The sequence below is a fragment of the Hydra vulgaris genome, chromosome 02, assembly GCF_038396675.1.
Source record: "Hydra vulgaris chromosome 02, alternate assembly HydraT2T_AEP".
NCBI lineage: Eukaryota > Metazoa > Cnidaria > Hydrozoa > Anthoathecata > Hydridae > Hydra > Hydra vulgaris.
Genome location: NC_088921.1, coordinates 44,252,511 through 44,265,068, shown reverse-complemented (window position 1 = coordinate 44,265,068; position 12,558 = coordinate 44,252,511). Strand labels below are relative to the sequence as shown.

The 12,558-nt window shown below is 30.7% G+C and overlaps 1 protein-coding gene across 1 annotated transcript; it reads right to left on the bottom strand.

Annotated features, from left to right (window-relative positions):
* Positions 1 to 33: 33 nt before the first annotated feature.
* Positions 34 to 2,670, bottom strand: LOC136076523 (uncharacterized). Its single transcript, XM_065789871.1, has 4 exons — positions 2,108 to 2,670; positions 1,618 to 1,834; positions 275 to 1,436; positions 34 to 177 (listed from the first exon to the last, which is right to left on the bottom strand). The coding sequence occupies exons 1-3, from the start codon at positions 2,365 to 2,367 to the stop codon at positions 1,329 to 1,331; spliced, it is 585 nt and encodes a 194-aa protein (XP_065645943.1). The 5' UTR covers positions 2,368 to 2,670; the 3' UTR covers positions 34 to 177; positions 275 to 1,328.
* Positions 2,671 to 12,558: the final 9,888 nt, after the last annotated feature.

Sequence of the window (12,558 nt, the reverse complement as noted above, 5' to 3'; positions counted from 1 at the left end):
TTTAACTTATAAAGTTTACCATACCAAGCTTTACCAATTAAATTTTATGCTATAATGTTTTTAATAATATGTGGCTATGAAAATAACCGTTTTTTATAAGTAGCGCAGCACCTTAGCATAAATCTTGATTTCTTTTCTTAGAATGCACCATCACATCGCACACAAATTTGTTACTTCCTGAAATAAACTATTAGGATTATAAAAAATTTCTTTAGTTATATAATTTGTTTTCAATATAAAAAAATACAAGCAATTATAAAATATAAATATTTACTTTTAATGTCATTTTTGCATTTTTGGCAATACCAAACTTTTGAAGTTGGAAGTCTTTTAAGTTTTAAACATTTTAAATGAAACCACTGATCACACTTATCACAACCCACCATATCTCCATCATTTCAGTTGAATTGTTCACTTGTTCATTGTTACATATGCAATAACTAAGTTTAGACTTTTCTCGATTCAAAATAGGTTCAGCATTTTCTATCCTGCGTGTCATTAAATCAGGGAAGATGACTTCTCTCCAGAAACTGGCTTTTTACTATTATGTTTTCAATAAAATCTAGATTCTTTTCAATTCTGCACACAACAAATTCTGTTGGTGTCCAAACAATCAAATCACAATAGTTTACCTCTAAAATAAAAATTTCACATTGAATTTGTGCATAATAATAATGGGATGAATCCAAATAATATTTTGAATTTTGTGTTTTTATGTAAAACCTGTTACTGTTTATAGCACCTGATAACCCTTTTTCTTTCAAACTGTAAGGGCATTTAACTTCTATGGCAGCATAACCACAACACGAACAAAAAGCAAAGCCATCTGGTGAGACTCCCAACCATGGTTTTTGTTGACAAACATAAAAACCGATATGAATGACTTCAAAATCTTTATGAACCATTGTAGGAGATAAACAAATTGATTCAGTTACATAACCATCTACTGAGCAAATGTTTATATATTCCGCTAGAGCAATTTCTTCCTTTTCTTTTCCCCATAATAAGGAAGGAGTATTTATTGAAGAAAAGTTAGGTTTTGTTATCTTTAAAACTAAAGATTTTGATAGAGCTTTAAGAGATGCTCGCATAACATCATAAATACAGGAGCCAGTTATTCTTCCACTTCTATGCTCATGCCACAAAACACAGGCTGACTGAGCTCTGGTTGCTTCTTCGAGGTAATTTACTTCATTAGCTGTTATACTCAGTGACTTAGCAAGATTGTTAGCTTCTATAACAAAGTCTTGCTCACTTAGATTAAGGTATGAATGTTGATAAAAGCTTCTTAAAGTTTGTGGAAGTTTTAAAGTCAATTCATTAACATTTTAATTTAAAAATGGGGTTTGAAAACCTTTAAACAATGACAATACAGCAATTTTTGGGTTACTTTGTTCAAGAGACTTCAAAAAATGATTTTGATCTTCTGCTAATGCCTATTTAAAAAAATATAAATCTCTACGATATAAATAAACAATAAAAATCTTAATTATATATCTTAAAAATAGAAAAACCAAGCTTTTTTCTAAAAACTTGAATATTTATATTTGTAATAATATAAATAAAAATAATATATTTGTAAAAATATGAATAAAAAAGTTGTTCAAAAACATTTACCGCAACAACAGGTTCTTGCATCCTAAGTTGTAGCTTGCACTTAGCTTTATCACTATAGAAATTTATTCCTGTGATTGGAGCAGGTTTTACATCACGTGTAAATATTTGGTTCCATTGACATGGTACATCAGTGCAGGTTTTAGAAATTATTTCTAATCGGACAGCTGCTTCGATTTTGAAAAGAATTGCAGCCACATGTGAGCATGTTTCACCGAGTCTAAAAAATTATTATTAGTATTAATAACTATAGATAAATATTAGAACTTGTACAAATAATCATTAAAAGTTTAACTGATTATTGTTTTGCTATGTTCTAGAACAGTAGAATTCTTGTAGAATTCAACTATATTATGACAAACTTTTGAAGAAATCTACTAGATGTTGTAAAAGAATTCTACTAAAATTCTACTGTTTTAATAGAGCGTAAAGATAAATAGTAATAGCTTTCAAACTGTAAATAAAAATATTTAAGTATATCACATTTACTAACCCTGTCATGCAATTACAGTGGCTAGATCCATTTTTTGTAAGAGCACTGATCCATTTAAGAGACTGTATGAGAATGTAAGAGACTGATCCATTTTTTGTAAGAGCAACCCATGCAGTATATGGAGAATTGTTGGTTTTGTAGGAGGGCTTTACTTCGCCTTTCAAAAGAACATGACCAAAATTTAAAACAATATAATATAAAGGCTGTACCCAACCAGAAAAAAAGTACTTATATGCTTCCAACGCCTTATAGTTTTTCATTGCTCCCGGATAAAAAACTTTCGGACTTTTAATTAAATAATTATACAGATCATGGTATTGTATTGGAGGCCACTCTGTTGGGTCATCTTTCCATTTGTCAGCAGCAAACTTGTATGGGCACTGCTTTATACCAAGTACTTCCAACTTTTTAATATATCTTTCTAACGCCTCAAAAGCTAGTTTATCGCAATATTCATATAACGATATGCTATCGATCGTTTGTACAAAACTTTGTGATTTTCAAAAGTTTTCACTAATATCTTTTTTCAGTGTTTTCAATATTTTAACGCCGGGTTAAAACCTAAAATAAAACGCACTAATAACGCGTTTTATTCAATGTTTTCCCCTTACAAAGATGGTAACTCGTTTTGTGACGCGATCGCGACCCCAAGGATAGGACTTCTGTACATACATTGACTGATTTAGGGAGAACTCGCAAGGGAGTTGATAAAATATTGAACGGTTTGGGTTGGGACCGTGATCAATTTATTTTCATTATTCTTTGTTTTCCCTCATTTTTTTTTTACTAAATGTTACTTAAAGAAAGGTAAGCAATTTTATCACGTTTTGCTTACCGATTTGGGGACCTATAATGGAAACCAGTACCTAGTGAGTAGGTTTAGTTGTCATACTGGTCATTTTCTTAATTGTGTTTTTATTAATTTACAAAAAGCTTTCGATACTGTTAATCATACCATTTAAATTTCTTAACATGAACATTACGGAATCCGAGGAATTGCTTGTAATTGGTTTCAATCTTGTCTCCGTTTGTTAGCATTAATGCTTACAAATCAAATAATTTATTTGCTGATGGCACTAATATTTTGCATATTAATAAGTCTCATCATATCTTGTGTAAGAATATAAACTTAGACCTAAAAGGTTTAGTTCATTGGCTGAATGCAAACTTAATTTATCTGAACTTGAAAAAAACAGAACTAATATTTTTTCCATCTCCAAGACAAAAACTTTTATACAACAATCTATAACTAAAGTTAAAATTATTAATAAACGTTTATATCCAAGACGCGTTGATAAATATCTTTGTATTTTTATAGATTCGAACCTCTCATGGAATTTTAATACCAGATACACTTCGTAAAAAACTTAATCGAGCTAATGACTTGCTAATGACATGCTTTCAATAATTTGCCATTATGTTGATACTCTTAAGAATCTTTATTTTGCAATTTTTCAGACTCATCTCAACTACATTTGGTTTGGGGACAAATTGACAACTGTGATATTAATAAACTATTATCAGCTCAGTGCCAATCAATCCGATAAATAAATTTTCAACTCCATAATACAGAAACTTCAAACTTCTTTAAAAAAATTAAAATTCCTACCTTGTCAGCACTAGTTAGATTTTCTAATCTTCTTTTTGTTTTTGACTACCTTAATAAAAATTTACATTTCTCTATTACAACCTTCTTTACTTAAACTCGATTTATACATTCACATTTAACTAGAAACATCAATAATGAAAAACCAAATGTAGGGGAAAGTGGTCTAAAACGGGCCCTTAAGGTGAGATGGGCCCCTATCAAATCTCATGCTTGGACAATAATTGTTATAAATTTAACTGTAGAATATTGTGCAGCAGACTATAAACATTTAAAAAAACCATCCGTAAAATAGTTTTTTTCATTGTTATCTTTTGGCAAAAGGAATATTTGAAATTAGTACTTTTGAAATTTTTTTGATATAATCGTAAAAAACACTTATGTTTATTGTGTTATTACTTTTTAAAGCTTTAACATGTTATCTTTTTATTGGCACAAGATTGTCTATATATGAGAATAGTCTAACAATTTATTTTTTCACTAAATATCAATAACACACTCCAAACCGGTTGAAATTGCCGTAAAATGGGATGCCGTAAAATCTTGCTAATTGCACGGGTGAAATGGGCCCAGGGGCCCATTTCACCCGTGCAATTAGCAAGATTTTACGGCAAAATATTTCAGCTTAGTGTCAGTTAAAAAAAGAATAAATTGGCAATATTATAAATGTAGTAACGGGTTTTATAAATATTTTTATTTAAAGAAGGTATTTGCAACGACTTCCTTTGCTGTTTTTTATTGTAATTTAAAGCAACAGCTATGTATTTGTATTTTTAAAAATTTTTTATTCATGTCATTTATTTACATATATATTTGAATATTGATTATAATTTGTAATTTTTGTGAAAATATGTAAATCTTACTTAATTATATTGGGTTGGGGAATATATTCGTAGCGTTTTTATATTTTATTTTAAGTTACAACGATTTGTTTCTGTTTGACAAAGTGTAAATATTCATTCGATAGAGCTCTTTCTGTTCTACAAAACTGTCCCAATCGTCTTTTGGAATAATTTAATTTTTTGTTACTTTTAAGGCTTAAAAATGGAATATCCAGGAGGTAAAAAACAACATTTTCGACACCTACTTTTCTTCGCTTTTGATCGAGGCCAAAAGACTGCTGAAGCAACCCGGGACATTTGCAACGTATACGGAGACGGTGTCATAGGTGAGTCCACTGCACGAAAATGGGTTGCAAAGTTTAAAAATGGTGATTTTGACGTCGACGACACACCTCGCAGTGGGAGACATTCTGACTTCGACAAAGAGCGTCTCAAGAACTTTTAAAGGAGGACGGTCACCAAACAAGTTGTGAATTGGCCGAAAAAATGAACTGTGATCATAAAACGATTCTCAACCATCTTCGTTCAATGGGATTTGCTGAAAAATTGGGAGCCTGGGTACCTCACGAGTTGAGCGAAGTAAACAAAGAAAATCGCCTTCAAATTGCTTCTCAACATCTCGCCCGCCATCGAGCAACACACGGTCATAAACAGCGCTTTTTGTATCGAATCGTCACGGGAGATGATAAATGGTGTCTATACATTAATATGAAGCAAAGGAAGGAATGGGTGGCACCAGGAGATAGGCCAAAGCCCAGAGTCAAGCATGATCTTCATCCAAAGAAGATCATGATATGTGTTTGGTGGGACTGGGAGGGCATGGTGCACTGGGAAATGCTCGATAGGAATGTCACGATCATCAAGGAGCTCTACATAGCCCAGCTACGCCGCGTAAATGAAGCTATTCAACTGAAAAGACCTCATCGACAAGGCGAACCATACTCCTTCACGACAACGCAAGACGCCATGTTGCACAAGTCGTCAAAGCCACACTCCAAGAGCTCGAATGGGAGGTCCTTCTGCATCCGCCGTATTCACCGGATCTTGCACCCACAGATTACCATCTTTTCCGATCTCTGTCGAACCATATGAGGGGCGTTACCTTCGATAATGAAGAGGACCTTAAAAACTGAGTCAAGTAACTTCTTCGATACTAGACCGGGCGATTTTTGGCGGAAAGGCATTGACAAATTGGTCGAGAGGTGGAAGGAGGTCGTAAACAGCGATGGCGAATACATAATCGATTAATTTATTATTATAAGTAAAGATTTCCCTTAAATAAAAGTCTTTGATAAAAACGCTATGAATATATTCCCCAACCCAATAGATTTGGCAATACTTTTTATCAATCTTTATTAAATACAATGTATACATATTATTGGACTGATTTTATAAGCTTTTTTTCTATCAATTCCTCTTGTTTTAGATATGGGGAAATATGTAAGAAAAACAAAAAGGCAGTGTTGGAGTGAGAGGTCTATGTCATCAGCTTTTGAGGCTGTAAGAAAGAAAGAAATGGGATTAAAAAAAGCATGCAAGCAGTTCAATGTACCACAAAGTACTTTGCAAAAAAAGTGTAGACTTAATTTGAACTTTGTACAAGCCTCGTTGAAATCACTTGAATCAGTAAAATGTGTGTTTTCTATTGAAATGGAAAATAAGCTGGTGACTCATATCAAGCAAATGGAAGTTATGCTTTTTGGTTTAACACCTCAAGTTTTGCGTAAAGTTGCCTCCAGTTTGCTAAACTTAACAATCTTCATAGAAGGTTCAGTTCAAAAAGTGAACAAGCTGGTGCTAATTGGTTTCATGGATTTTTGACTCGACACCCTCAATTATCTGTAAGAACACCAGAGCCAACTTCTGCAGCAAGAGCACAGGGCTTTAATCAAGCCAGTGTCTGAAAGTTTTTTGATTTATTGCAAGCATTGCAGGAAAAGCATCACTTTTTTACGAATCGTGTTTATAATGTTGATGAAACAGGCATTACTACTGTTCCAAATAAGCCATCAAAAGTGGTTGCTATTCGTGGAAAGAAACAGGTTGGATGCCTAACTTCTGCTGAGCATGGGCAGTTGGTTACAGTAGAAATCTGCATTTAGGCAATTTTGTGCCACCTCTTTTTGTTTTTCCAAGAGTTTACATGACATCTGAACTAATGGATTCTGCACCGCCCAGTTCAATTGCTGTTTGTAACCCATCAGGTTGGATGCAAAGTGATATATTTTTTACTTGGTTCATGCACTTTGTAAAGCATGCTAACCCAACATAAGCTTGTTTTGGTAATATTAGATGGGCATAAAACTCATACTTCAAATCTAAAAGTAATTAATCTAGCTCGTCAAAATAACGTTATCTTATTGTGTCTTCCACCACATTGTAGCCATAGACTTCAACCTTTAGATGTAGCTTTTATGAAGCCTTTAATGACTTATTATGCACAAGAGGTTAAAAATTGGCTGAGAAATCATCCTGGACGAGTTGTAACAACTTATCAAATAGCCGAACTGTTCAAAAATAGCTATTTGCTGCTAATGGTTTTGTTAAGACTGGCATTTTCCCGATAAATCGAAATGTTTTTACAGACAATGATTTTGCCTCAGCACTTTCAACTGATATTCCTCTGCAGTTGCTCAATAAAAAAAATAACGTTTGAAGATGTTCCTGGTCAAACATTAATCTCGCCAAAGCAGATTCTAGACATTGCTCAAAATGAGGATCTGCTCATTGAGCTTCAGGCCTCAAAAGTTGTAACGCCAGTTGTTAATCAAGTTCTGACACAAAGTCTCAACTTTTCAGAGCCAGTTATTCCACCAACAGTATCAAATAAAAACCAATATTTTCCCCTGACAAAAGTTTCTCCTATTCCAAAGATTATTACTCCTCGAAAAAAAAAATCATCAGCACAAGGGTTTACTGCTGTTTTGACAAGCAGTCCATACAAATATGATTTGGAAGAAAAGCAAAATATAAAGACAATAAAAATGTTATTAAAAGAAAACCGAAAGTTATTAACAGAAATCAAAAGAGCAAAAGAAAAAAAAAATTACGAAAGCCAAAAAAAGACCACACTTCATCAAAGAAACTGATAAAAATAATAAAACCAATAAAAAAAGCAGTGTTATGTGCTGAAGAATTGAACAATAAAGATAACTAATCTTTACCGCTATAAGTAATAAATAAAACTGAGGTTTCATTTTTTTAAATATATTTGAAAAGATCACTTTTAAATTTTGTTGAGCTAAATATTGTATTTATTTTTATTGCAATTATAAAAAGCACTTATGTTTATTATATTTTTTGATATTTTTTAAAATTAAACATATTATCTTTTAATTTGCACAAGATTAATTCGAGAGATGTCACTTCAATTTAGGCACATTGGACATTCTGCCTCAGTTGAGTTTACTCAGAGTCTCAAAATTTAATGTAAATAATGAACAGAAAATTATGTACCATCAATAAATTACAGTCAATTTTTGTTTAATAATTAGGTTTTATTCAGAAATTAAATAAGGGGCCTATTTTAGGCTACCTCAAGGGTGCAACGGGCCCCTAGCATCTCTTAGTTCAACGGTTATTTCCTAATGAAAGGCATAGCTACACCTTTATTTTTTGATGTTAAATTGTAGAGCATAGATTGAATTTCCTGAAAAATACTTTGTTTGTAATTTTCGGTTGGTTATAGATAGCTGATTCTATCATTTTTTGGAAAGGAGCCCGTTTTAGGTCACTCTCCCCTACCTCCCTATAAAACTTTGAGGTATGGTAAGTATTCAGTTACACATCAGTGCACGAGTCAATGGAATCGAAGTCTTGTGTACTTTATTAAAAATTAAAACTTCAAAATAATTTATCTTCATTTATTTATTTAAAAAAAAAAAATTTAAACAAAATTTTATTTTCATTTTTTACGATTATTAACTTTTTTTAGTTTTCTTACTTTTCTTTTTCTTCTTAATATTTTTATAGAAACTTTATTGTTTTTGTCATTATTATTTACTATTTTTAATACTGCTATTTTTATTATTACTATTATTTTTATAAATATTATAAATACTATTATTTTTGCTGTTTTTTTTGCTCTATTAATGAATAAAGTTATTATTATTAGTTTTTAAATTATTATTAATAATATAATTATTTGGTGACACTCCTTTGATCAGGTTTCTGCATGAGTAATCCTTCTTTGTCAATCAATTATTTATGTTTATTCTTAATAATGATATTTCGATTTTATTATTTATAATACTTTAAATATTCTTGTTATTATTGTTATTATTATTATTGTTATTATTGTTCTTCTTCTTCTTCTTCTTCTTCTTCTTCTTCTTCTTCTTCTTCTTCTTCTTCTTCTTCTTCTTCTTCTTCTTCTTCTTCTTCTTCTTCTTCTTCTTCTTCTTCTTCTTCTTCTTCTTCTTCTTCTTCTTCTTCTTCTTCTTCTTCTTCTTCTTCTTCTTCTTCTTCTTCTTCTTCTTCTTCTTCTTCTTCTTCTTCTTCTTCTTCTTCTTCTTCTTCTTCTTCTTCTTCTTCTTCTTCTTCTTCTTCTTCTTCTTCTTCTTCTTCTTCTTCTTTTTCTTCTTCTTCTTCTTCTTCTTCTTCTTCTTCTTCTTCTTCTTCTTCTTCTTCTTCTTCTTATTATTATTATTATTATTATTATTATTATTATTATTATTTTATCAATACTATTATGTAAGTATTCTATTTATTGTTAGTATCTAAAATAAAGAACAAAATAGTAGCATATATAAAATAATTTGAATTCATATATTTTACTTTAAATACTTTTTACTGTATATAATAGTATATTCCAAAATTAACCAAGTAAGTGGAAGTTCTTAATTGATCACGGACCTAAAATACCTTAGTAAATGATAAATTCATCTTCCGTAATTCAAGAGTTATAAAAGAAGCAGTTATTATGTATATTTGGGTCATTTTATTCTGTACAATATTTTAAATGGTTTACAGATGAGTTAAAGTTCTGCTAAAAAAATTTTAACAGTGTAGAAAACAATTATCTGTTGAATTTTTGATAAAGGTTTAAAACCATTTTGCATTATACAAATCTCTAAATATTTACATTTCTTGTTTAGTAGCGACAAGATTTTCTAAATTTAACCTGATTATTAAGATTATTAGATTTTCTAAATTTAACCTGATTATCTATTAAAAAACGAATAATTTTTTTAAGTAACGAGAAGATGATTACCAAAAATGTATATCGCATGTTTACAAAAATTCAATTTAAAAATAATGTAATTGATTTTTAAAATCAGTTAATTTTTTTAAAATAATTTTAAAATAAAATGATTTCAAATTGCAGATTTGAAGAGATTTTGAATATGATGTAGACATCAGAGTGCAGGATAGATCCCAAAAGTAATGAAATAATGTTATTCAACTATATAGGAGATCAAAATTTTTTAATGGCTCTCAGATTCTTAAGATTTTCAAGATATTTTTTGGAAAAGATATTATAATACTTAAAAAAGTAAACTTTCATACTAAAAAAATTAAAATAAACTCTGAAAGGATGAAACTTAATTGAACGACGAGTAACACGAGAATAAATTTTAGTAGGTGGCTCAAGAGACACTAGCCCTTTAGAGCAGTGCCCGTTATAGTATTTGCAGAAAAAAGAAAGAGAAACAACATTACAACTATGTAATAATGGTTGGAGGTTGGTGCAAGTGCAGGTCCAACTATGTTTACAATGCGTTTTTGCACCTTGTCTAAAAGAGAAAAGGCATCATTGGAAGATCCTGGGCAGATATAGCAACAGTATTCATACAAAGTAAAATCTTTACTGTAGTACTGAAATTTTATTTTAGTTATGGAAAAGAAAGGACTTGTTACCTTGGAAAATTGCTGAAATCAGGGCACTTTTAATCAATACTAATCTTTCTCAACGTGAAACTGCAAGAAAATGTGGTATTTTGCGGGTTTCTTTACAAATATACACACAAAAATGGTTAATATGGAGAACTTGATGCCAAAGAGGGTTGGTAAATATGGAAAGAAGAGAATCCTAACACCACGCGAAGAAAGAATACTAACTAAGATTGTTCTAGAAAATAGACAGGCCACCAACAATGAAATAACTAAAGAGCTGGACCGATCTGGAGTCAAAATGTCAAAGAGAACGGTTAAACGTCGCCTCCACGATCTTGGTTACATTTCACGACGTCTAGCTAAGAAGCCTAAACTGACACCAAAAATGATGCAAAAAAGGCTGAAGTGGGCAAAAAAGTATAGGAATTTAACAAAAGATGATTGGAAATTGGTAAATTTAATTTAAATGATTTTAAAATATCCACTTTCTTAAATCAAACTTTAAAGATTCACTCAACAATCCTTGTATAATAATTTAAGGCATGCTTTAGCAACAAGATTACTTTCCAAGTGTTAACAAAGAAGACTTAATATGTAAAAAGAAAAAAAGGGAAAAATACTTATTGGACTGCATCGCTCAAACTGTTAAACACCCTACCTTTGTGATGATCTGGTCAGTGATATGTGGAAGGGGAATGGGAAGGCTCTGTATAGTTGAAGGATTAATGAATCAGTTACAATATAAAAAAGTTCTGGAACAAATATTGTTGCCACAATTGGCAGAATGGTTTGGTCCAGTAAAAAAAACCTTTATGCAGGACGATTCACCATGTCACACGGCTAAATCAATTAAAAAATATCTACTATGACCGAATATTCCATTACTTGATTGCTCAAGAAACTCTCCTGACCTAAATCCTATGGAAAATGTTTGGGTGCTCCTAAAGAAGCAAATATATAAAGAAAATGTTACAAATAAAATGTATTTAATAAAAAGAACTATTCACCATTGAAACCATAATAAAAATTGAAGGAAATAACTAAAAAATGCATCAAAAGTATGCCAAAAAGGGTTCTTGCAAATATGAAATGGCAGAATGTAGAATATGAAGAGGCAAAAGAGAAATCACCAAATATTAATCTTGAATATATTTGTAGTAATACTTAAATAATAAAATTTATTACCAGTTTGTTAAATATTTTTATTTGTCAAAAAAAATACCCATTTCTTAAATAAAAATCACTTTTGAGTACATAAATCAAAAAAAAAAAAATTAAAATAATAGACTTATAAACTTGAGGATGTAAAAAATTGTGGGTGACCATAATAAATTGTCTCACGACTGTAAGTAAAAAAAAAAACCAACCTTTGATAATTAGGCAGAAGCTCAAGTTTGCCAACTTAAAGCAGTGTCAAAAAAATTATAAAGCAAATTTAAATCTTACCTAAAAGAGCGAAGCTTCATTAGTAGAAAAAGCCCAAATATGGCCATAATTTTTTATACAACGACAAAAAAGAGTAATAAGTGATAATAAGAGAAGATGTAAAGAAGAAATGTTAGTAAGATTACTCATCAACATAAGAATGTCAAAAACACTTCAATAATTATTAACATTAAATAACTAAGTAAGTATGTAATTTTAGTTCAAAAGGTAAAAATCTTTTTGGACTAAAATTCACCAGCCACTCAAGCTCTAGGCTGTTACAGAAAAAAAATGTAAGGTTGACTTCCTGACGCCTTTGCCCAAAAAGTAATAACTTTTTGTCAAGACTGTATTATATAGTTTTGTCATCATGAAAGATCATTAACATAGATGTGAAACACACAGGGCCAAGGGTAGAACATTGTGATATCTCAGATGATATTGAAAGTGAAGAGGAGTGTTGTCTATCAAAAACAACTTTAATGCCACGGTTAAAAAAGAATAATTCAATAATTTTCAAAGCTTTCTTTTTTAATTTTCAAAACTTTATAAAGCTAACTTATTGGGAAGACCATCATGTTAGACTTTTTTAAAAGCCTTAGATACATCAAAAGCATTAGTCCTTGTCTTACTGCTTCCATCTAATGAGTGATAAAACTTTAACATAATGGTTAATAAGTAGAATGAGATGATGGAAATAGTCAGAGACAAATTTGAATTAGGATGAAATAGTAAAAGTTTAA

Excerpts from the sequence above, each read along its gene's own strand:
- LOC136076523 (XM_065789871.1), bottom strand. The coding sequence starts at position 2,367 with ATGAAAAACTATAAGGCGTTGGAAGCATATAAGTACTTTTTTTCTGGT. Across the intron at positions 1,835-2,107 it reads CACTGTAATTGCATGACAGG|ACTCGGTGAAACATGCTCAC; the intron begins GTTAGTAAATGT and ends ATAATTTTTTAG. Across the intron at positions 1,437-1,617 it reads TGCAAGAACCTGTTGTTGCG|GCATTAGCAGAAGATCAAAA; the intron begins GTAAATGTTTTT and ends TTTTTTAAATAG.